At 40.6% G+C, this 25945-nt stretch overlaps 2 protein-coding genes across 2 annotated transcripts in view; one reads left to right on the top strand and one right to left on the bottom strand.

Moving 5' to 3' along the window:
• The first annotated feature begins 211 nt into the window (after positions 1 to 211).
• On the top strand, positions 212 to 5769 carry ndufa5 (NADH:ubiquinone oxidoreductase subunit A5). Its single transcript, XM_051391720.1, has 5 exons — positions 212 to 303; positions 3592 to 3636; positions 3964 to 4080; positions 4783 to 4848; positions 5590 to 5769. The coding sequence occupies exons 1-5, from the start codon at positions 283 to 285 to the stop codon at positions 5689 to 5691; spliced, it is 351 nt and encodes a 116-aa protein (XP_051247680.1). The 5' UTR covers positions 212 to 282; the 3' UTR covers positions 5692 to 5769.
• Positions 4988 to 25945, bottom strand: part of cog5 (component of oligomeric golgi complex 5) — a 71678-nt gene continuing 50720 nt past the window's right edge. The window contains exons 12-22 of the mRNA XM_051391699.1: positions 23697 to 23901; positions 20689 to 20850; positions 17728 to 17827; positions 17327 to 17437; positions 13906 to 13968; positions 11630 to 11733; positions 9353 to 9590; positions 9117 to 9193; positions 8166 to 8292; positions 7957 to 8036; positions 4988 to 6470 (exon numbers count right to left, since the gene is read on the bottom strand). Coding sequence (XP_051247659.1) covers positions 6356 to 6470; positions 7957 to 8036; positions 8166 to 8292; positions 9117 to 9193; positions 9353 to 9590; positions 11630 to 11733; positions 13906 to 13968; positions 17327 to 17437; positions 17728 to 17827; positions 20689 to 20850; positions 23697 to 23901 — 1382 coding nt within the window. The 3' untranslated portion in view covers positions 4988 to 6355. The remainder of the gene's footprint in view (positions 6471 to 7956; positions 8037 to 8165; positions 8293 to 9116; positions 9194 to 9352; positions 9591 to 11629; positions 11734 to 13905; positions 13969 to 17326; positions 17438 to 17727; positions 17828 to 20688; positions 20851 to 23696; positions 23902 to 25945) is intronic.

Raw genomic sequence — 25945 nt, forward strand, 5'->3', positions numbered from 1 at the left:
GGAGCTGTGTGTGTGTGTGTGTGTGTGTGTGTGTGTGTAAACTGGTTTGTGAATCCTGAAGTGATGAAATCAATCTTCATCATCTAGCAAATGTTTATTATTGACTGTGAGTAAGACACTGAACAACAGATCTGAATCATCTATTAATGTCTCATGTCAGTATCTCTATGGAAACCCGTTGACGTCACGGACATTGTATCAAGGCTGTATCCTGCTCGTGTCGCTACACTAACCGCTGACGTCATATTGAGTGGCCGGATATCGAGCTGTCCGCTGAGGAGAATGGCTGCGCTGCTGAAGAAGGTACGAGTAAAGGTCACCTTTAGTTTTAATGAAAGAAGAAAACATTAATATTCTAATAATAATAACATTAACTAGCATTAATGGAGGCTGTAGGCAGCGCACTGTGCGACGGTTGGTGAGCTAATAGCTGTAATGCTAACTCAGCTATAGGTATGTTAGCTGTGTGCTGTAGCTACAGGCTGTGTACGCCGCAGTGTTATGGCGTCACATTATACAACGATAACGTTTACTTGATCAAATGTTCTTACCGTCAGAACGGTAACGGTCTTACCGTTAGAACGGTAACGTTAACGTTAGAACGGTAACGGTCTTACCGTTAGAACGGTAACGGTAACGTTACATCACTAAACACTGTTATTCCCTTCACTTAGGTAGCTCATTAGCTATTAGCAAATTGTTTAATTGCATCTGAGGAAAATGAAACTCAAAAGTCTTTAAACCGGTCGGTTCTGTTCGGTTCTATCCGGTTCTATCCGGTTCTGTTCGGTTCTGTACTGTTCTGTACTGTGAGCATTATCGTTGTTTCACGGCGAACATATTGAACTATCAGAGCAGCTGTAGCTAATAACACGGTTGTATTCATCTGTGTGAACCATCAGTCCGTCAGTCCATCAGTGTCCGTCAGTCCGTCAGTGTCCGTCAGTGTCCGTCAGTCCGTCAGTGTCCGTCAGTGTCCGTCAGTCCGTCAGTGTCCATCAGTGTCCGTCAGTCCCCGTCAGTCCCCGTCAGTGTCCATCAGTGTCCGTCAGTGTCCGTCAGTGTCCGTCAGTCCGTCAGTGTCCGTCAGTCCATCAGTGTCCGTCAGTCCATCAGTGTCCGTCAGTGTCCGTCAGTCCCCGTCAGTGTCCGTCAGTCCCCGTCAGTCCGTCAGTCCCCGTCAGTCCGTCAGTGTCCATCAGTCCCCGTCAGTCCCCGTCAGTGTCCGTCAGTGTCCGTCAGTCCGTCAGTGTCCGTCAGTGTCCGTCAGTCCGTCAGTCCCCGTCAGTCCCCGTCAGTCCGTCAGTGTCCGTCAGTCCATCAGTGTCCGTCAGTGTCCGTCAGTCCATCAGTGTCCGTCAGTCCCCGTCAGTCCCCGTCAGTGTCCGTCAGTGTCCGTCAGTGTCCGTCAGTCCATCAGTGTCCGTCAGTGTCCGTCAGTCCCCGTCAGTGTCCGTCAGTCCCCGTCAGTGTCCGTCAGTCCGTCAGTGTCTGTCAGTGTCCGTCAGTCCATGTCAGTGTCCATCAGTCCGTCAGTGTCCATCAGTGTCCGTCAGTGTCCGTCAGTGTCCGTCCAGTCCCCGTCCAGTGTCCATCAGTGTCCGTCAGTGTCCGTCAGTCCATCAGTCCCCGTCAGTCCGTCAGTGTCCGTCAGTGTCCGTCAGTGTCCGTCCAGTGTCCGTCAGTGTCCGTCAGTCCCCGTCCCCGCCAGTGTCCGTCAGTGTCCGTCAGTGTCCGTCAGTCCCATCAGTGTCCCCAGTCCATCAGTCCCCGTCAGTGTCTGTCAGTGTCCGTCAGTCCATCAGTGTCCATCAGTCCCCGTCAGTCTGTCAGTGTCCGTCAGTCCGTCAGTGTCCATCAGTCCCCGTCAGTGTCTGTCAGTGTCCGTCAGTCCGTCAGTGTCCATCAGTCCCCGTCAGTGTCTGTCAGTGTCCGTCAGTCCGTCAGTGTCCATCAGTCCCCGTCAGTGTCTGTCAGTGTCCGTCAGTGTCCGTCAGTCCATCAGTCCCCGTCAGTGTCCGTCAGTGTCCGTCAGTGCCTGTCAGTCCATCAGTGTCCGTCAGTCCATCAGTGTCCATCAGTCCATCAGTGTCCATCAGTGTCCGTCAGTCCATCAGAGTCCATCAGTGTCCGTCAGTCCATCAGAGTCCATCAGTGTCCGTCAGTCCATCAGTGTCCGTCAGTCCGTCAGTGTCCATCAGTGTCCGTCAGTCCGTCAGTGTCCGCACTTTCTGCTCAGCGTCTCTCTCCTGTGAGCCAGTGGTTGAGCTCTCTCTGTCGGACAGACCTGTATCTTCTGTACCAATCTATCAGCTTTTCTTCCAGTAGCTCCAAATCAATGGCAGATTCTTTTATTACTCTACACTAAATGTAATGGCTTTCAGTTTGTATTGTAATCTATAGTAATGTTTATTCATATTTATTCATATTTATATCTACAAATAAGTTTAGGTTTGTTTTGTCTTCCATGTCATGTGACCCAGGGATTCATAACGATGCCCAATTATATTACTACCATTGGCGGTATATATTTATATATACATATATAATGGGCCTGTGAAGTGATGCCAATGCTGAAGTATCTTAAACCTGCATTCTTTCTAATGGCCAGCAGGGGGCAGCAAAAAGATTTCCAATAGTATTGAGTCTTGTAGGAAATGACCAGACGTCTGATTTGAATTATTAACAAAGGGAACAGTTTCCTGATGAGTTTATGTTCTCAGTGTCTAGTTCCAGTCTTCTTCCATACAGCATGATGTTCTTTTAGTCAATGATGGTTCCATTTAGAGTAGAATAGACCATAAAGCAGGGTATGCTTTAGGGCGTTGTCTGGTGTAGTAATATAATTTGGCATTGATTTTGAATCCCTGGGTCACATGACATAGATGCTATTGAAAAATGTCCCAATTTTCATAAAAATAATAGAAACCTGAATCCACCAGTGCTCATCCACTGAGAATGGACTTTACAGTGAAGGAGACATCTTGTGTCCAGCAGGAGAACTTTAGAAATGAACAACATTTACATATTCAGAGATTCTGGAGGTTTTACATTTTAAAGACCTAATGAGGTAAAGATATAATACCTTTTCTACAGGAAACAATCCCACACACAGACATTACTGTTTGTATGGGTGGTAATCTTTAATGTAATTGGTTTTGTCTGACTGAAGAAAGCTCTGTTCTTGAGCTTTTTAAAGTGTGTGCACTGTTAAAAGTGGTTGTAACTGCTGGAAGTCTTTCTACATTTGAAGGTTTCAGAAACAAGTTGAACCCAAATCCAGAGCTTTAAAGTACATTCATATGAAGTCTCACACACACAGCCTCTGTATTCTGGCTATTGTACTGCTGAAAGAAGACTCATGTTAGGTAAGCTGTGTAATGGTACCACTGCAGAAACCACTTGACCTCGTGTGTGTGTGTGTGTGTGTGTGTGTGTAATCATATAAAGTGATGTATTCAGGCCTTGAACTGTTGCAGTAGCGGAGTGTTTACGGCAGTGAGTGAACAGTGTGATGTACGTATTGATCAGGATGAAGTGTGAGGTTGGTGAAGGATAATCTGAAGTGTCTCTCCTGATGTTCTTTTCCAGACGACGGGCCTGGTCGGCCTGGCAGTGTGCCACACTCCACATGAGGTGAGCTGCAGACAGTGAATGCATCACACACAAATGCCAGCGATTATTTCATTATTGATTCATCTGTTCATCATTTTATCCATTAGTTTTTGGGTCTGTAAAAGTCCTCAAGTGTGAAACCACAAATTCTATAATTCTGACTAATAATAAATATAATATGATTGATAGTGATAAGAGCCATGATCATGAATAAAATGTTGATAATCACTTATTATTATTATTATTATTATTATTATTAATATTTAGTGATAATTGATGAACTGACTGATGGCAGGGGTTAGTAGGCGTTGTTCATTCAGCAGCTAACCTGCTCTGGTCCTCCCTCAGCGTCTGAGGATTCTGTACTCCAAGATCCTGACATTGGTGCAGACCATGCCGCAGGACGCAGCCTACAGGAAGTACACAGAGCAGCTGGTCAACGAGAGGTTCAGTCACGTCACAACGGTGAGTGAGGAAACGGCGAGGAATAGCTCTCTGTGGTTCTCTTCAAGCTGTGTTAGGATGGATGACTGCCTCCATGAAGTACCGTGGTCATACTCACAGGAGTGGAGTTAGTGAGGAGATGAACCTGTGACAAATAATCCCACATATCTGTAGATGGAAATGGTTTTAAATAACAACCAAATATAAGTTAGGTTTCAACCAGTTCAGTTTGTGCTCAGTGTTTTGTCCACAACCCAAAGATATTCCGTTCACTGTCACAGAGGACTAAAGAAAGCAGAACATATGCACATCTGAGAAACTTGAAAAAAATAAAAAAAATATGAATAAGAATGAATGAACTATCCAGGAATTAGAATTTAGTAACTTTCATAAGAATAAGAAGAAGCAGCATAAGAAAGAAACAGTTTTACTATTTGCATATTTTACTGACTGTTGCCCCGGTGAAGCTGTAACAGTGAGAATGAATGCGTTAACAGTTGGACTATAAAATCATTAGTCACATGATAAACAGCGGTTTGTCAAATGTCTAGGAACCCTGATTAATAGTTGGCAATTAATTCAGTAGTTGAGTAATTGTTGCAGCTCTGCACTGATACTATAAAGTTAGTGTGTGCATTTTATTATGTTTTGTAAAACTCATTAGTAAAATGAATTTAAAAAGAAGAGAGACTCAACACATAGCCATGCTGCCTCTGTTCACAGGAGCCTGATGTGGAGAAGCTGGAGCAGAAGATAAACTGTGGGCAGATTGAAGAAGTCATTTTCCAGGTAGGTTACGTAATGACCGTGACCTGTTTGTCTTCATGATGGTCACATTACAACTGTTGGGCTAATTATCCTCATACTTCTGGCATCTATTGAATAGTCCACATGCAGGTCATTCAATAATGGAACAGAGACATTGACATATTGGTAATAAACATGATTTTTATTTGAACAAATGCATCAAAATTCCAATCAAACATTTGCATCTGACATTGAAGCTGCAGTAGGCAACCTTTAGTGATACTGTATCCTGACAGTAGTAGGATGCTCCTTAAGGTATTTGCAAGAATCCACCGTATGTAAACAAAAACAACCAATCAGAGCTGAGAGAAACCTAACACAGGCCTTTTTCACAGAAACAAAGATGAGTTCCCCGGACATCATACAGCTGTTTTGGGACCCTGACTCAGTCAGCTATCTTTCTTGGCTCTGATTGGTTGTTTCTGTAAAGGTCACCTACTGCAGCTTCAAACACATTCCCGGGAAGTTAAAGCATTACAGTTGTAGTTCAGCAGATGTGTTCAGGTGAAGCACACAGTTATCCTAGGCTATAGACCTGTTCTGTTCCTTCATTAGTATCAATGTCACACCTGTGTTCACCATTTCCTGTCAAAATGGCTGCTTTCAGAACGTTCTTATACAGAGCCACAGTAAGCAGGGGGAACAGCGAGCCTGGTTGTGTTGTTTGTGTTCATCCAGTCCCGGGATGATGAGTGTTAATGAACTGTGTGCTCCTGTGTGCAGGCGGAGTGTGAGCTGGCTCTGTCCAGGAAGATGTCAGAGTGGAAACCATGGGAGCCGCTGGTGGAGGAACCTCCACCCAACCAATGGAAGTGGCCCATCTGAATGCACCTGTCTATACTGTCATACTCTGCTTCTAATGAAGTGCTGTACAAATATTAAAGTCCTGCAGATATTTCCCCATTTCTTCTCTGACTCATCAATGATCAGACACATAACTCTGTGTGTGTGTGTGTGTGCGTGTGTGTGTGTGTGTGTGTACAGTGTCCTGTGTGTGTGCGTGTGCGTACACTGTTACATTTCTACTGCTGTGTCTGCAGAAAGCGGACCCAGACGGAAGAGGATGTGGGGCACGTGAAAAATGTATTGGTTTCCTGAGAATAAAGTCATAACTGTGACCTTAAGCCCAGTATTCTGTCTTCACATTTTCTCACGTGGCCCAAATCCTCTTACATAGAATCCAAATTGAATTGAACTGGACTGTTGTCAGATACTCCACTGATTTGGATTCAGCTTCCCACAAACATCATAACTAACCCACATGAAAATATTTAATTTGAGTTGTGAGTTCAAAGTCAGAATTCTCAGAACTCAAATCTTTCACATACATTCCCTTGATTGAGCCAAATAGTACAAATAAGACCGATCAGTTCCATTTAGCTGCTCTAGTTATAAATAATAAAGGTGGCATGTAGTGTGCATAGAGCTAAACCTGATCCTCTGCAGTCAGACACGTATTACAGCCGTGTGGTCATCCTCAGGCTCTGACCTACTGTGAGCCGCTGGTTGCTCTCTGTAACAGCTGGAGCATGATGGGATAGATGGGAGAAAACTCCTTCCCCTGCCGAGCCCTCACTGACTGCACGTAGGCCTCCAGAGCGCCCCTTAGAGAACAGAGAGGAAACAGTTCCATTACACCCCACAATGATATGAACAGGATCTGTCCTGATGATGGCGCTATGTGTGGAAGTGCTCAGTTACAGTAAACAACCAGCTCAAAACCTTCAGACACATATATAATGAGTGAATGTGAGCAATTAATGATCAAATCTAATGTCTTTTTACAACAGTTGACATCTTCAACTGACATAGTTGAAGTATTGACATCAAACTAGCAATACCTAATGTTAGGTAGTTCAGTCTGTGGCAGTGCATCATGTTTTATAAGCTGATAGTGTTCTTTCAATAGAAAATCTTTACCTGAAAAATACCATAACTACAGCAGTTAAAGGACCAGTGTGTCCAGTTGATTACAGCTCATCTTCCAAGCATGTAAGAGAAACTACGGTGGCTGTGAAAAACGCACAAAGCTGTGGTGCAGAGCGGGTCGTCCCCTAATCGGAAGGTTGTTCGATCCCCGGCTCCTCCAGCCACATGTCAAATTATCATTGAGCAAGATACTGAACCCAATGTGCATCACTGAGTGAATGTGTGTGAAAGGGTGAATGTGGCATGTAGTGTAAAAGCGCTTTGAGTGGTCGGACTGCTACTACTGTAGAAACACGGTGGACTACATAGAGGAGGAGCTGCTCATTCTAAAGTAAAATTGTTACTTTACTGGGGCGGCTGTGGCTCAGAGGCAGAGCGGGTCGTTCCTAAATCGGAAGGTTGTGGGTTCGATCCCCAGCCCCTGGTGCCACATGTCGAAGTATCCTTGAGCAAAATACTGAACCCCAAATTGCTCCCGATGCCGTGCATCAGTGTGTGAATGTGTATGCATGTTAGTTTCTGTTCGATGGACTTTGCCATCACTGTGTGAAAGGGTGAATGTGGCACGTAGTGTAAAAGCACTTTGAGTGGTCAGAAGACTAGAAAGGCACTATACAAGTACAGGTCCATTTACTTTCTGGTGATTATACACTAATGAAAACAAAGGTATGAATATTATATTCCATTTCCATTCCATTTGACAACAGATCACATAAATGTTACACACTGAAGTGAAAGCAGTGGAATATTTCCCTCTGCAGGAATAAAACAACTGAAAATTAAAATAGATGTGGAAGTAAACGTACTCACTGTCATGGAAGTTATGTTGTTGTGTGGTCATGTGCACTTTCTATTGTTATTACCTCACAGCAATCACTAACTGTGACTAAAAATATAAATCAACTACACGTTCACTGTGAGCAGCTATCAACACACAGCGAGCTTCCACTCTCTGCAAGTCCATCATCATACTGCCTGCGGGGAAGCAAACAGCTGACTGAGAACAGAAATCATCTGTATTTACAACCCACAGTTGACCACTAGAGGCTGATCACTGAGCACAGTTAGAATCACGTTGGTGGGACTGATTTCCTACATGTGGTCTGAGCCTTGGAGCTGCGTGTAACCTGTGATGACCTGCAGAAGGAAGAAGGTGGTCACCTGAGGAGAGTGAGTCTGTCTCTCTCAGAGGGGTGATCATCCAGCCACTGGGAGTAACGGGCGATGGACCACTCTGCTCTCTGTGGGGGGAGAACATTCTTTAAGTTGTTACAGTGATACGCACTGCAGACAGTCCAATCAATGATGCTGATGGGTTTAACAGTCTGTTCATACACAGACCAACTGTACATTACTGTGTGTGTACGGACCTGATGAGGGGACTTGAGCTCAGACGGTGCTCTGGTGAGGAGGAAGTGGAGCAGGGTGCTATAGGGGATCAGGTCACCCACAGCTGGACTGCTGGCTATCAGCTCACTGGTCTGAAACAGCAGCGGCCTGGAACACAGAGCACACAGTGGAATAATGTACTGGACACAGTGGGGCTGAAAGGGCTGTACTGGTTTACCCCATCAGCTGCACATCGTGTAGAATTTACTGCTGCTAACCATTTCCCACAACATCACTGTTTAGATTGGGTTCCTGCCTTCCACACAGCCACTGGTTAATGAAAATCACCTTCTAGAGACCTACCTGAGATTCAGCACACCATTTGGTCACCTTTAATACTCGAATAATTGCTGATTAAATCACTGTGTGGTAATTCAGCTGCAAGCAAGGATCATTTTCAGACCTCTAGTCTCAGATGACAAGAGCTTCCTGGAACACCAGCAAGTTCTTCAAATAATGTGTGGCGCTCTCTCAGTGCAGATATCGGGCTGATAAATGGGTCAATCTTTAGCACCATTGCTTGCACCCAATGCAATGGGGGTGAAGGGTTTTTGCGTTTGTTGTGCTCAAGCACGATAAAAGAAAAACTCAGCAGAAACTATATTCCTTTATATATTTCTTTTTAATTTTATGATATACTTTTTATTTCACTCAACATGTGTTCTGTCTTATTATCAGCTTGTCAGTCATCTGTGAAGCACTTTGAACTGCACTCACCTTTATGAAAGCTGCTACATAAATCAAGTTTGACTGATCCTCAGAACACTCAGCAGAGTGGCACAAACTGCTGTTTTTCTGCTATAATGTGAATTTATTTGGGTGAAGTGAACCTTAAATCCTCACTGGTTCTAGTTGAAAGATGATGTTGATGAAAACTCCTGTTCTTTACAATAAGAGCAGAGCGTAGAAATGATTACGATGAGCATACACACCTGAAGGAGCGCAGCATTCTGTAAGGTTTCCCCAAATCAGACACTCTCCTGCAGAGAGGAGCCACTGCCATCTCCATCTGACACACACACACAGTAAACACAAACAAACAAACAAACAGACATACACGTTAGTCTAGTGAGTGACCTCTGCGTTGTTGAATCATCTGTAAACTATTGTGGAGGCAAGGGTCGGCCCAGGATCAGCCTGGGGAGCAGTCTGAAAAGATCCACCTCACCTGAGCGAAGTCGGCAGCCAGTCTCATCTTGCCGCCCTCCCCTAGTGGGCGCAGCAGGCTGGCGTGGCGGACGAACAGCTCAATGGCCCTCTGGGCGATGGACTCTGTGCTCTCGTAGATGAAGTCCACGCACTGGAAGTGTCGGAAGTAGTCCGCCATCACTCTGGAGATGAAGCCCTGCAGCTCTTTCATGTAGAGGGAGCACGGAACGTCAGGCTTATCGGGGCTGGACAGAGGCCTGCAACACGCAAAATTACAGTGAAGTACAGAAAATGTATCTCTTATCCATTTACAAAAGACTGATGGTACCTGGCTAAATTACACTAATAACAGGCTCTGATACAGCCTGTTCATCCTGCTGCTGTACCACCAGACATAAAGACAGCTGAATTCATCCTCAGCACTCCATTATTTAAAAGCTTATTTTTCATGACTTATTAATACGTTTTTTGTTTTTACGTGGAAGAATAAAGGAAACTACAAGCTTTCATTATCTAGGAATGAAAAAAATGTATTTATAATAAATTATACAATGACAAAAATGACAAAATACCTTGTATCCTTGTAAATCACACACAATGTCTATTTCTTTTGTTTCTATAAAACATTCTTCCCTCTTCTGTTTGGATAATGAAACCCTAATAACAGGGAGTGGGTTTTAACTGATGGTCACTAACAGTGAGCAAAAATACATCTGAGGAGAGCACATTCATACAATGATAACCACATTTACAGTTGATCATCACACAGAGCAATGGAAGTGAGCTAAACTGGAGCTGCAGGGTATTTTTTATAGATGACATCAAGTGTTGACACAACTTGATTCTCCCCCCAGCAGCTTCCAGCAGAGGCTCAGCTCGTCTGTCTGAAACCAACTGTGTGTTCAGATGGTATGAAGGTCCAAGACTGCAGCTTTGACAACAGTCTATTAATGACTACACCAGTCTAAAAATGTTGGTTAGTTTTATGAACCAAATTGAGATTAATAATAAAAATAGGTTGTTATAATGTAGCAGGCACCTGAATACATGCATGGAAATACTGAAATGCACTTTTAATTAGAAAAGGTTGACTGTGGAATTGTTTTATTTTCCGGTTTGGCTCTCTGCTCAATGGAAGAAACTGTGCCAATAATCAATGGAGAACACATCACTGAGAGGTTGAGAGCTGAGTATCATTTAAAATGTTTAAATGCTCAGTCTTGATACTGATCCCAAATAACACCTAAATAACGTTTTTATTAAAAAAAAATATGTTCTAATGTAACAAAATAAGCTTCTCAAAGGTTGTCTTCGCACAAGCAGAAATACAACAGGATTTGAAATTTCAAAACTGTTACTTGATAAAAATCTGTGTCTGTCTGTCTGTAAGCAGCACTTGTTTGATAAATCAGCTTATTGCAGATATATTGGTAAAACTTCACTCGCAGTCGCATAGCATGTTTGTAACATTACAGTGGTGTAATGTCAGGAAACAGTAGTTAAATCTCAACTAATAAGCTGCTGAAATGTTACAAATACTCGGGGGGGGGACTATCCTAATAAAGAGCGACGCAGAAATGCCACGGTACGTCTGAGTAAGTTTAGAGTTTCAGTCAGTCTGTCCACCAGAGAGTACTGACAAGTTGATTTTCACACTGTGAAACATCCAGCTCAGTATATATCTGTCGACAATTCAAAATAAAAAAACAATCTAAGGGATGGATCTGTTTACGTTGTGTTCATCTACCATTAATGAAATTCCTTTCCTCACAAATATCAATATTGGTATCTGCCTCAAAAATCCAGTATTGGTCGGCCTTTAATGAAAAGGATTATGAGACTGAGCTCTCCAGGTACATCTCCATGTGGGTCTTCATTATGCCTGATATACCTTGTTTTGTATGACCCTTTGGAAATCAATACAACAGTTCCAGGAACTATAGAATCTGAAGAACAAATCTAGGAACAAAAAGTGTCTTGTGTTTGATTATTTGCTGAAGAACTGTGAAGTTCAGGCAATATTTGAATTATTAGGTCCTAATTTTGATTCTGGTTGCACCCAAGGCTGATTCCAGTGTGAATGAAGCTGTACACAAGTTGCAGCAGCCTGAGGTTTGTGTTTGATCAGTTTGCATCAGTCTGCACAGATCCACCTCCATACTTCCTGCCTCCTGGGCCACTGGAAAGTGTGAGGACTTTTTGGGGAACAGGTACTGAATTCAGTCACTGGTCCCTTCAGTCAAAATACAGGTTCCTGATATGGTTCCCTGGAGAACACAGGCTAAATGTTGCTTACCCTGAAAAGTCCTCTTGGTGTAGCGTGATGATGATGGCCTCTATGGAGTCGCTGACTGACTGCAGGAGAGGCTGTACCGCACTGCTCATCAGGGCCTGCACTCCCTGAATCAGAACAGAGGGAAACAAACAAACTGGGTCTCTGATGTAACATTCTGTAAGGAAGGCACAGTGCAAACAGGAGCACAGAAAAAGAGCAAAATCCAGACCTAACAACAACAGCTACTGGGCCTCCACAGACCAAAGCACATGAAATTTACTTGTGTCTTAGGGGCTCCCTGTTGCCATAGCAACTTGTGTAGTCATGTGAGCAGAAGGTATATATGAGGTTGGATGAGTGATTGACATTTGAAATATTGGCATGTTATCAGCTGTGTGGATTGTGTGTGTGTGTGATGAAGCTGTTCAATAAACACACATCAACTGTGCATGCACAGCAGCACACTTGTACAGACCAGTGTTCATTTTGTCAATGAAAGAAATACCCAGATGAAAGCGAGAATAAAAATAAAAAATAACTTCTTAAAACAAAAATTAAGTCTTTTACTATTGTCAACGTGGAATAAAAGCTAAATGATGATGTGAAAGATGGACAAATTAACTAATTAAAACCTTAATGTTCCTGACTAGCCAAACATCCAACACCTAAAACTTATTGCATTTGAGTAACATGTCTCTGCCAGGGCTGCATAATATTGCGATTGCAATATGATTCACCATAAGTAGGAATGATCTTTTTTGTTCATTGTCACTGAAACAAATGTTTTTTTTACATCTGAAGAACAAGGTGTGTAGACCAAGATATCTCTGCAGCACTACAGTACTTCATTATAATGCTTTATTGCCATTTGAATACTATTTTGATTAATTGTGCAGCCCCAGTCTCTGCCTGTAGTCTGACATTACTGGTTCTTTATGATACTGAATCCATCTGTAATCCTACAGAAATCTACACAAGAAAACAGCAAATAAACAGATAAACTACAACATAAGGGCTAGCACACTGGCATATAACTGTAGCCTAGTGAAAGAGTGAGAGAGGTCTGTATGCTGTATCACTGGAGAGTGTGAACCACAACAGTCACAAAGCACCTTTATTACCATTACATTTGAGCTAAGCATTGATCTTTTTGAAAAACACCCAGAGATCTTTAGAAAACCCAGACAGGTCGTTTAATGCCACTTGCTGCCGTTCACAAGATATTTTACAGAATCTTCAAGGACTCTTCTGATGCTTTTTAACTGGTTCTTAAGTTTCAACTCTGTTTTGTAATCCTAACATGACATATATTCATACTCAATTTGTATGAAAACTAGAGCCCGACCAATACGGGATATTTGAGACTGATTTTAGAGGGAAAATTACCAATATGGCAGAATAAAAACAGACCTTTTCTATGTGGATTGTGCACTGATATGACTCTGTAAAGGTACTCAGATGGCTGCTTTCTTAAACAAATAACTTTATTAAAGAATATTTAAGTTAACCAGTTCTACATTGATGAGAGCTGCTCCTACTCTCTTAATCTGTGCTGTTTGCCACAGTATTGTAAATCACAGCACATGCTGCTGGAGAAACTTTGCAGTGACACTAATGTATTACCACAAGCATTTTCTTCTGCATTATATATCAGAAATTGATGCATACTGGATAACATATACGCTGATACCCATATGATACTAATATGTCTTCAAAAAGTAAATATTAGCCCAACTCTTTCAGAACTGTCCTACATGTTGTCAAACGACTGTTTTAAAAAATAAATGTACTCAATTTTTCAGAAAAATGAATGCTTAGCTATGTGACATGACTGTATTGGAACATAAGAGGAACAAACCAGGGCTAAATACCCGATATAGAAAAACAATACCTTCAAAGAAGACAGCTGTAGCTTCAGAGGGCTTAGCACACAAACACTTGCACTACAAATGTCTGAATAATGACAAAAAACAAATAAGGTGCACAGAGGAACAGATGCTGCTTAAATCTAAAAAAATAGGTCTTGCACACTTAATATTAGGCTCCAAGAGAATCAACTGTGCAGGTCCTAGTCTTCTAATTCACACTTATGATGAAAGGATGTGAGCATCATGTCTTTTGTAAATTGAGAAAGAGCTCCATTATAATAATATACTCAACGGGCCTTGTCCCACTGTCAGCACAGGAGCTTAGGAAGCTTTACCCAAACACAGCATTCATGATGAGTACAAAAAAAAAAATCACCAACTATATATATATAAATGAACTATAAATAAAAAAGCAGTTTGCTGTGATACCTCCAGAGAAGAAGAGAGGACCTCTTCAGCAGCCGCTGGACACGACCCCAATCCTGAAATAATCTGCAAATGCAAAATACAGGAAGTCTAAGGTTAACCGAAGAAGAAAAAATACAATTTTATTTAGAATTTTTTAAGCACCTTTCATAGAAAAAAAACATACACAAACATACAAAATACAGCTCAATCTTATGGGCCGGCCACAGTTTTGGTTGATAGTAACAAAAGGTTGCCTCTCCATACTTGTGTCATATTAATGCTGTAGAGCTCCATGATGATATCGATATAGAGATATAGATATATATCTATATATATGAAAAAAAACTTACATTCAAATTTCCAACAAAGATCATTTTACTGCTTAAAGAACATTACAGTCAACAATTCAAACTGTTGATTAGGTATGGAATTTTATGCCATGTTGTTGTATATTTTGGCAGCATGTATAATGAAAAAAGGATGTAACACTGTGTAACATCATTTGGTAGTCAAAATGTGCTCTATGTCCTTGTTACACAGGTAAGGAAGCTCTTTACTACGGATATAGAGCTTTCATCAGGATCTGCTGTGAAACACATCTACAGTTATTCAGACAGATAGGAAGGAGAGGTCTGACTAATGCTAAATAATACAAAAACATCCTGCGCTCCATGTATCTGGATTTGTTTTCGCATCCACCCCTATATCCTATTTATTTCACAACCTGTCTGTCCCTCCGCCTGCCTGCAATAAATTCTCACTCTGTTTTCACACGGTAAAATTTGAAAGGCTCGAGGTTAAATATTTAATGCTGGTGTAATCTGTTTTTTTTATGCTATTAATCAGCCGGGCTGCTGTGTCAGGACACGCCATACATCTTTAATGGAGCAAGCTGAGAGAACACACTGCTCCCTGACTGCTTTCCCTTTTATCCCCCTTTAATTTCCTTTAGATTCCTTCCACATGTGTGTGGCGTTTGTGTGTCTAGGTGACATCTCTATGCATTTTAAAGGTAATAGTCCAATCCCACGCACAGCTAGAGAACTGTGTGCTATTGTGTCACTGTCATGCCTGTGGACAAATACAAGGAATAAAAATGTAGTTAACTAATCTACCAGTTACTATTTTTACACTGGAAACAAGTAATGGATAAGATACAGCAAAGCTACCATTGACAGAAAAGTGGCATTTAATTTAAAGCAATGTTTTAAAGCTTTTCTCACTGAGAACGTAGCAAGTTAGAACTTTGCAATACAAGCTCCAGGAAATGTAACCACAGACACACATGCAAAATCCCTCTTCTGTAATTCAGTTAAACAGATTAAACAAGATGAAATAAGCCACTGATATCCTGCAACCTGCTCACTTATATTATATTCCCTTTTGTGTCTGTGTCTTTTTAAAATAGCAAGTTGTTGATATTCTAACCTCCTCTCTGGTCTGTCCAGCTGAGAAACCTCAAATATCCTTTTGCATAAATACCATTAGTGCATTCAGAGATTTCTAAAGCCCCTCAGAAAGGAGGGCTATGTAAATATGAGGGCAATTTAACATGTTGGTCTCATGTCTCTACCAGTCCACCAAGTTTCAATAGATCCTAAATGTTGCACACTGGACCTTTAACAGACTATAGAGCAGTTCAAATAAATCATGAAATGGAGAGAGCCAGTGTCCCTCAGGCTCACTATGTTCATTAATTAAGGCTTTAACTGCAAAATAATGAATAATAAAATAATAATAAAAAATACGTTTTAAAATTCATCACTAATGCTGGCTGTGAGAAAACAGAAGCTTTTTCTTTCTTGATACAATCCCAAGCGGAAAAAGCCAGATGAAGTCATACATAGAACACATGTTATGCATTTCATGTCTTTAAGGGGAATCAGTTTTACACATCAGCCTGTGTTTACAGGTGTTCGCGAGTACTACTGCATATGTGTAGAAAAGCTGTATAAAGCCTTTTGTGGCTCCAGGGGGAGCTGTGTGAAGCTGGATAAATGTCCTCGAGTGAATCTCCGGACTGAACTGTTGTCAGTCGAGTTGCACTGTGGGTAACATAGGCTCCAGGGTTTGACAAGGAAGGAGATATCGCTGGTTCTGCTGGATCGATTTTGAACCTTTTTACACAGGCTTTCTGAAGGTTTCAACAAGTTAAATTTAAGACTTTTTAATACCTTAAGACCATTATGAATACAATTTAAGACCTATTTTAATGTCCATACTGGTAAAAAAAAAAAAAAAAAAACCTGTAGATGTTACAGCATGATCAACAATTTTTTCCCCAAAACACATTTGCAAGCGAGACCAAATAATGCAACTTCATGCAGGTAACATTAACTTAATCAATCCAATAATTTTTTAAGCCCAAATCAGAAACATTCAAGACATATTGGCTGTGTTCAGACTGCAGGCCAAAATGACCCAAACCTCATTGTTTTTTGCTTATACGTGTTATATGATGGTTTGAACAGCACAAATCACATCTGATCTTTTAAATTCTGATTTAGGCCACTTTTAGACATGGTCCAAATCAGATACAGGTCCCCTCAGTGTGAACAGTCATATCAGAATTCATGTGACTTTCACATTACTCTAGACCAACATTCGCCATGCTGATCACTTCAGGACTGTGACCTGTTCACACTGGAATCTGATCAGGGCCACATTTAACAAATAATGTGAAAAGACAAACAAAAGAAAAAAGAACTGAGCAATGAGCAATTTGAAGCTGTAGGAGAGATGGTAGTATTGTACTGGTAAAGGCAGTATAGGTTTGTCTGGAGGCTACTGGATCTTGTATATTTAGCTATGATCAAGGTTTTATCTTTAGGACGATCATAAGCATGTAAATGACATTGTTGCTCTGTGTTATCAGCATTATGTAAAAGAAACTTACCAACCAAAATTAATGTCACGTGCCTTAGAAATATAGAATTATTATGGCAATATTTTTTGACCTATTGATAAATATGACCACACCATTGTAGGTAAACAATTTCTTTGTTGTTGTTATTATTATTATTATTTAGTTTTATTTCATAATGATTTTCTATTTATACATTTTAATCTTCTTTCTTTTTATTACTCAGTTTACTTTGTGTATTATTATTATTGTATTATTTTAATGTGTGAAGCGCTTTGCGCTTCATTTTGCTTGTATGAAAAGTGCTATATAAATAAAGTGTGACTGACTGATTATAGACGGCTAGATGTTTTATTCTTTAAGCAAAGTACATCCATACAGATGTATTATTAACAGCTTGGTTAAGAGCAGGAAATAGACGGTATCGGGTTGGTATCGGACATGAAAAAGTGGTATGGAGCCATCACTATAGTGACAATTCTCTATAGGTGTGATCTGTGACATTACTGCATTATTGACTTCAGGTCTAAATGTGCAGGTGTATTTGTTGAGCAGAAAGTATTTAGTGTAGCCTCCTACCTTGGCGACGGCCTGCTGCAGACGGTAGAGGGAGTTGACCACGGCAACGTTCCTCCTCTGACCCTCCGTTAATGGACCGATCACCTGACTGGCATCACCCTGAGTACACAGCTGCAGACAGAGGGAGGTGCGATTTACTGATTTACTGAAAAGTGAAGCTATAGAGAGACACACAGGGAGCCAGTGTATGGTATATAGACAGACACAATAGAACAATGAGTAATAAATCACTGTTGTGTTTGTTATACTGTAAATGTATTTAAACATTCTAAACTGTAATCTAAACTGTAATCTTTTAAATGCAGAATTTCAGACACACAGACGCACAGACACACAGACACAGACACACACACACACACACACACACACACACACACACACACAGAGGACACTGTACACACCAGCTGTTCAGACTTGACACAGAAGAGCTGGACGGTCTTGGCAGCATTCTTTGCCACAGCCAGAGACAGGTTTGGATCTACTGATGCTACATTCAGCTCACTGCAAACAAATACACAAATTAATAAATAAGACAGATTTTACATTGCATTCAAATAATGTAACCTGGCTAATTATCCAGCTATGCAGTATGTTTGTAGTTAAACAGTAGCTTGGGTGCAACATATTTTTATGAATAATGATTCATCTAATATGTTCTGATATATTTGGTACTATGATATGAGTACCAAATATGCGGTTTAGGGAAGACTGGTAATGTCTTTTAGCCTAGCATTTTTGCACGTCCTGTTCCCTCTCCTTGGAGCCAATCTGTTTTTGGTCAGATGCCTAAAATAATGTCTGTGGTTAACTCAAGCTTAAAAGATTTTCACGTTTTGTACCATGACATAAAATACGACAGTATATAAGGAGTAGAGGGTGTCCGTGACATTAAAACACAGAGACTTTTACTATCTACTCCCTAGTCCGCCTTTACAGTAAGGCAGCTCAATTAATCGAAATTTTATCATGATTACGATTTTGGGGCCAAGCGATCTCAAAACTAATAAAATCGGGGGGAAATGATTGTTTTTTTCATTTTCTGTTGTGCAACGTTGTATAGAAAAAAGCTGTTTCCCAATTCAGGGGCTGACATAGCCACAGTCTGCGTATTTCGCGCATGCGTATTTCCGTCCCTCCCCCACAGCATGCACAGCACGAGTCATGCACTCTGTATACTCGCCGTTCCCAACCTGTCGTGCGACAATGTGAAGTCACGGGAGCGCTGTAACTATTTATACCTGGTGGTCGCGACACTAGTTGCAGTCTTCTCCTGTCACGTTGTTTTCGTTTGAACAGGTAACGAGGAGACTTACAAATGTTTATGGGGAAAGGAAAGTGAAACTGAGGACTTCCTTGCAAAGTGTTTTTGACAAATGTCCAATAAATGCAGCATGTTTCTGAAGTTTAAATAAATAATCGTTTGAATAATCGTGATTTAAATTTTGACCCAAATAATCGTGATTAGGATTTTTTCCATAATCGAGCAGCCCTACTTTACAGCCTCGTTGTGTTTATGCAAATTACTCAAACTTTACAACCTGTAGATTTTAATTAAAAGATTTAATTACATGTTGAAAGTGTAATGCAACAGTTATCTTAATTATCTTGCTGAACAAAACTTGTTTAGCAGTAATCCAAAGGAAAAATCCAAATTTGCTTTTTGTTGTAGGAACCAGGGTGAAACTAACTTCTGGGTTGGACTACAAGAATACGTAATTCCTGCACAGCTCTATGAAAAAGATCAAAATTAACTGCTGATACTATAATATAGTTATTAATAAGTAGTAATTGGTGAAGAAAACATTATCCTAAGAAACAACACTATGTTTTGAATAGACGGAAGTGTCACTATACTGTACTGTGTCATTATCTGGGTTTGACATTTGCTAGTGAGTGCTTCTATTTTAGTGTAAGATAAAGTTAGTTAACTCAACCATGGTTGACATTTTAACCGAGACTATAAAACCGGATCAGTGAGGAGAAACGGAAGCTGTAGCAGTAACTGTGTCACACGAGCTGTGTATAACCAATGACATTACACAAGTGTTTATTACTGGTCCTAGGCAGCAAAACCATGGAAACCCTACCTTATTAAATACTACTGCACATACATCTATTAAAATGAAAGATATAACACCCACACAACAATAGTTAGATCATTAAGGAATAGTTCAGTCAGAAAGGGAGTTTGAGTTTGCTGCGTCCACCAATTTTTGTTAACTTTCCAAAACTGTCAGCCTGACAATTACTGCCTACAATTGTCCAGGAGTACAGGAGTACAGTGTATGAAAGCGGTCAGGGTTTAAACTTCTCTTTCAAGCTCTCTTTTTTAAATTCTTCACACAACTGCTGTCACTTTTGTGCGTACAACCAAAAGTAAATATAATACTTTCAAGGAGACTTTCCAGAAGTTTGTACTGTTATCCACATTTATCCAATTGAATGCATCTCACCCCTCTTTACAGTGTGGCCATTCTGCGACAGCTATGAACAGTTTCACCTTTAGATGTGGTTGAATTATCAAACTAGTACATATTATGAACGCAACAACATATCATCTCCTTTCAAGTGGTTTATCTCCACCTGTAAGTCCATGTTCACTCTCTTTTAACTCTGGTCTTTTTTTTTGGTCTCCACCAACTCCTGATTGAAATATCTGGCTCTTTAGCTGCTAAATGCTCAACACTATATTTGCTAGTCTCTAACTGTGTCTGTCTGCTGTTTGTTGCTAAGCAGGTACCGTAGTAGGTTTTTACAGCTTTTTGTTTGAAAACAGCTGCAGCTGAAAACAAGTAAATTTGTGGGTCACACAGCTAAATAATGAGCTTACAAGCACAGTAAAGCTTAGTAAAGAAAGCTGCAGATTAGGCTGATAATTCTCTGTAGGTTCCTCACAACCAGAGACACATTTCACATTGTCATTTAATACATTGTTATAGAAATATTGATTATAGCTGCTTTAAGAGTGTCGATGTGGTCTGCCAAAGAAGTGACAAAGTCTTGTTATGGTGAACATCCAATGTGCCAAAGTAATGTTTTGCCTCACCTGGCCGTGGCAAGTTTTCAATTAGTTTTCATTTCAGTCAGGAGGCGAGGAACAACTATCTTTGATTTGATGTGGTTTATTTTCTGTGTTCCTTTAGGCCTGCCTGACATAGATTTTCCGACCTTAAAAGTTGCTAAGAGGGCTGTCTATTATTTTATAACTGCTTGAGCAACCGATAGGCCTCGTAGGACAAAGCCTTCAAATGTGTCAACACACTGTCAAACAACAAGAAGCTGCAGAGGCAGCATTGACTGATTTCGGCCCTTCCAGTGGGTCTTTGCTCTAAAGCAGCCAAACTGGCATGTGTTGTACTTGCCTGCTGATGGTCTTGATGATGCTGTCCAGCTCATCGTTGGAGGGCGGGTTGCGGCCGCCCATGGGAAACACAAGGTTGATGGGATCAAACAGGCGAGAGAGGGACTTGGAGAGGTAGGCTGCCTCGTACGGCTGCAGAGAGTCCTTCAGAGCCTTCTCCGGGCTGCACACACACACAAAGAGATGGACATAAAATCAAAAAAGACTGACTGCACATACATAATTGATGTCATTGGAAGATATCTACAGACAAGAAATGTTTAGGGAACCATTCTTAGTAACATGGATATTCTCTCAGCCACAATACAATCAGGAAATAGCAGCACTTTACTGTAAGCTAGCCTTTAAAAATTCAACATTTCAAATCCATCATGATACTATGATAGCCACAATCTATTTACTGTCTCATATTGACATATAATATCCTCTAATTGGCTAAAATATCAGTGCTGACATTTTTAATGGAGCACTTTAACTGCAGACACAAATGGGAGCAAAATGCCACTGTGTCTCATCCTATTACTATTCAGCGCAGACATGCTACTAGAGGTAGCATGTGTGTGCACTGTATTCATCATCATTATCTAATGACCTCATATCACTGTGATAGAGGAAAAGCAGGGGAAATCGTCCAGTGTAGAGTAGTGAAGTAAAATGGGAATAAGTCTTTGAATTTGTGCTTGGTGAGGCTGAAATGTGTTTGTGTACCGGAAACTAGCCTGTTATCTAATGTGTGCGTGTGTGCGTGCACTTACAAGCATCTGTGCACGTGTTGCTGTCATAAGTGCTCATACAAGATAGGACTTTTTTTCTGTCATGTCTTCACTCCCTCTCCATCCACCTGTTACATCATTCCTTTGTTTCTCTCCTTCCTCCGTGCTCCTGCAATCCTTCATTTCACCATTCTCTCCCTCCCACCTTCTTTTCATATGCTGTCTCTGCTACAAGAGATACACCAATCCCATTTGTTCTCTCCTGATAGCTGAACTTAATACGGTTTCTGCAGATTACCGAGACATAATCAGATACAAGTGATTGTTTTTTTGGAACTGATTGTTCTTTATGTAACTGCACATCACTTCATAATAAAACAGTAAGTGGTGTTCCTACACCAACGTTCTGTTTAGGCTTGTGCAAATGTAATTATATTGTTCTAGAAGCTTTACAAATTAGTAACAACTTTAATGACTCTGACTAAGAAACAGGATTTAGCCCATTAATGACTAACGTCTATATTCAGTATGTTAAGGAAAGCCTCACAGATTTTTGGTGGATTTCACATCTTTATCGTGCCTTAATAGGTAGTCAAATTGATTTTCTTTTAACAAAAAAACATTCATCAGATTTACAAAGCACATGTAATTGAAACTGAAGTTGTTCTGAATCCATTGGTAGCCTTTGATATAACTCCTTGTAGTTTTAGTTTGTGAGTAAAGTAATTCCTGTAACATACTATATTTAGTAATTAGTCACTAGGGGTTGCTCACTTTTTCCCATAGGAATACATTATAACATGTCTTGTACAATGGAAAAAGCAACAGCTTATCATTTTTATTCCTGAATTTATATTGTAACAGTCCAGAATGTGTGTATCAAGAATCACTAAGATCAAAAATATATTTTTCATATTTTGACCAATCTGAGAAAATTCAATGGATTTGTGTTCAGCACAGCTAGTACTTTAAGTGTTGTAAAGGATAATATAAAATGACACTGTGGATATTGATGGCAGATCAGTCTTGTCTGATCCATTTGATAAGCTCATGTGTACTGGATCGGTGCATCCTTTTCTCCAGCTCTCCAGGTTGTTGGTCTCTCTAATAAAGTCACCCAGTAGGAAGGAAAGCTCTTGGGTATGAATGTATATATTTGTACAACTTGCATATTCTACTAAGAGGAACATGCTAAACAATCAAACAACTAATCTGCATCAGTCTTAATTTTGTTTAATTTTAGATGATAATTATCATCAGCTCCATTTTTTCAATAATGGAAATTAGATAACTAAATAAAAACAAATGTATGAATAAAAAATAAATATAAATGAGAAGAAAATGTTAGTGAGGACGATATCCAATCACAGCTAATCTCTTTGTGTGGTAGGGAGGTTAGATGCACACAGCTGGATAGAACTGATCTACAAATGCACTTGCTGCAAAAACTGTACAGAAATGTCAACGCTGGGAGAAAGAGAAGAACGGGCCAATGGATACATTTCACATTTGATGATCAAGGAAACCAAGACCCGTGGCATTTTAGTTAAAATAGTATGAATAAAATCAGAATTAGCACTGATCTACCATACTGACAATTACAACTCACAGGAAATTAGGAAAATTATTGAAACTGTGTTAAACTGCAACTATTAACAACCAAAAATCTAAATTTCTTCAACTGTTTTCCCCCACTGTGTAGTGCCAGGCTGTGTTAAAAAAAATATTCAACCACTGCCTACTTCCCATGTAACAGAAGTGACCCTATTGAGAGTGCATTGTGGTATTGTTAGAAGAAAGTAATCTACATGCAACGGACACTATTTTATTTATATTTTTTTCAATTGTGGGAATTTTTAAGGATACTGATACAGACCATAATATTTACACTCAGAATTCACACACTCAAATGAAAAGGCAGATGTTATATTACACTACATAGTAAATAGAGGGTGATTTCAGACGCAGAATGTGAGCGACTCCTACTTAGGGGTTGGGTCTGTACAGACACCTCTAGACGTTAAGTTACAATGAGGATCGGACAAACCAGTCCCCGATGCTCAGTTATAGGGACTGATGCTGGATGTGTTCCCATTCAATGGTTCCAATATTTCCAGCTTGGCCAGGACCAAAACTCTGCTTGTGATTGAGAGAGCCTTTACAAGATCTGAAGCTTGTTCACTCAGTGTGTTCCAAAATAAATTTTTCCACCCTGGTTCACACCAAACAAAAAAGCACCTAGGTGTGATCACACCCTGAAGTGGCTGATTATGTTGCTGTCTTTGTGTCTGCTCACTTGTAGTCCTGTTTGCCGTGTGTGAAGAGGTCCTGACTGTCTGCCTCAGTGGCCGTGATGTCCAGAGATGCGTCCATCCCTCCACCGCTTGTTAGCGCCCCCTGCAGGCTGGCGCTGTACTGCTGCAGGCGGCGCCACAGCTCGTTGTAAAGTCGCAACAGCTTTGGATACTCACCTTCAAATGCCTGCTTCAGGAAGGACGAGGCTAAAGAGAAAAAAAAGACACAGGCTGAGGCACTGAGGAAACGGGTGGGCAAAGCCAAAAATAAAAACTCAGTTCAGGGTTTTAGGACTCATTCCTGCAGCACTCTATAATGGTCAGGGACTTAGAAAAAAAGGGCTGCCTTGACTCCAGTCTCTATTAGTGAGGTAACATGCATACTATACTTTCTTTTCTTATGAATGAGCTAGTTTTAGGACCTATACTCATTTTTTTCAATTGTTGCAGCTTTGTTGGTTTTATCAGTCTTTCATTTAATGCAGGCTGTTCGCTCAGCTTCTTCTGCTTAATTATTATAAATCTAATTTTTAAAATGGTATCAAGAAAACGGTACAGTATGGGCGCACTGGGAGGGGAGAAACATGGCTGGAAATAAGTGAGAAGTGGACAGAACATTTCTTCCCAGAAGATCTGACAGTACATTCTACAGTGATGGAGATAGAGAAAGGTGAGAAAGAGAAAAGGAAAGACGTTTGCTTTAGCTTTTTTGGTTCTACCACACGCTTCTTATTGTATATAATAACTTTCTAACCTATAATAAATTATTGATCTCTGACTGCTGTGGTGACACTTTTATTTCCTCATGTAGGTTCAATGACATGTAACCTATCCTATAATAGGTGGGGATATAATAAAGACTAGAGGAATAAAGGCAAGTGAAGCTAGAGGAGGTTGGCATGAGAAAGACTGACAGACAGACAGACACACAGACAGACACACAGACAGAAAGGGAATAATGATATCATTATATCCACATCCAGCAGCAAGGGAAGATGGAGGAGCTAGAAAGAGGAAAAAGGTAACAAGGGGAGCTTTGATATAAGGCGATGACGAGTCAGAGAGCAGGCTTGATGTTGGAAGCAAACCTTCATAGTCACTCGGCAAGTGGTCATTATACATAAAAACAGAACACCTCCCTTACATGCGTGGGCTACAGAAAAATGCCACCTAGAAGTAATTCCTCCTCCTTTCAGGAAAAATGTCATTCTCATTGTGTATTCTCATGTATAAAATTAGGACAGAGGCTATTCTGTGTTTTTCTTACAGTCAACAAATCCCATGATAAGACCAAAACCAGCAATGTGTTAGCCTTTTTAATGGGGAACTCCACCATACATTAAACATTTAGTAAATGATGGTCCCATTGAGAAGAAAACAGACAATAAAGCATGATGTGTTTTAGGGCGTGGCTACCTTGTGATTGACAGGTCATTCTCAGTGAGTCCATCCAGCTCAACGCTCCAAACTCCGATCAAACGGTCAAACTAGGCAGTGCTGATCAAATATGGATCAAGATTCTGTTATTGTGTTGACCGTTTCTCCCTTCCCTTGTGAAATATTTTCATATTTAGTGTACTGATATGAGACGTGTGTTACCAGGTGAGTCGTCATTTTAGCCAGCTTAAAAACGGAGTGACAACCAACTTGCAGTAACCACCAGTAGTAGTATCACCCACCAGCTCCACGCTCTCATCCAGTTATGGCGACAGCTATATTGCCGAACTTGAGGCTTCAAAATGGTTGTCCACAAACCAATGAGTGGCATCACAGTGGGTTTACACTTGGCTGAGGAGTACTACTGCATATGTAAAGAAAACTGTATAAAACCCTTAGTGTCTCCTGAGGGAGCTGTGTGAAGTCTGATAGATGTCCTCAAGTGATGTCACTTGAGTCAGCGTCGGTTGGGGCCAAAAACTACACTAGCTTGTGGCTAGCCACGACACACCTGCTGAATCTCTGACCATGATAGAGATGCATTGTGGGCAATGTAGAAGCCAGGTTTCTGCTGTATCAATCTTGATCCTTTTTTGATCCTCCAGTGTAACAGGAGTACAATGCTAAACTGGTGGAGCACCCATTGCCTATTCGGGATGTAAATCATATAAAAATGGCTCATGAATACATACTTTCATTATTTTAAAAAGGCTTAAAAAAAACCCATTACTAAAGCAGTGTGAAATAGTGCATTTGTAGCAGACTATTTTTAGCAGCAGTTTAATCTAGTTCGTATTTGAAGCCGTAGGTGTGT

The sequence above is a fragment of the Dicentrarchus labrax genome, unplaced genomic scaffold (assembly GCF_905237075.1).
Source record: "Dicentrarchus labrax unplaced genomic scaffold, dlabrax2021, whole genome shotgun sequence".
Lineage (NCBI taxonomy): Eukaryota > Metazoa > Chordata > Actinopteri > Moronidae > Dicentrarchus > Dicentrarchus labrax.

What these genes read in the sequence shown, in the direction of transcription:
- ndufa5 (XM_051391720.1), top strand. Translation starts at nt 283, where the DNA reads ATGGCTGCGCTGCTGAAGAAG. An exon ending in TGTGCCACACTCCACATGAG is followed by an intron (nt 3,637 to 3,963) that starts GTGAGCTGCAGA and finishes GTCCTCCCTCAG; the next exon opens with CGTCTGAGGATTCTGTACTC. An exon ending in TTGAAGAAGTCATTTTCCAG is followed by an intron (nt 4,849 to 5,589) that starts GTAGGTTACGTA and finishes TCCTGTGTGCAG; the next exon opens with GCGGAGTGTGAGCTGGCTCT.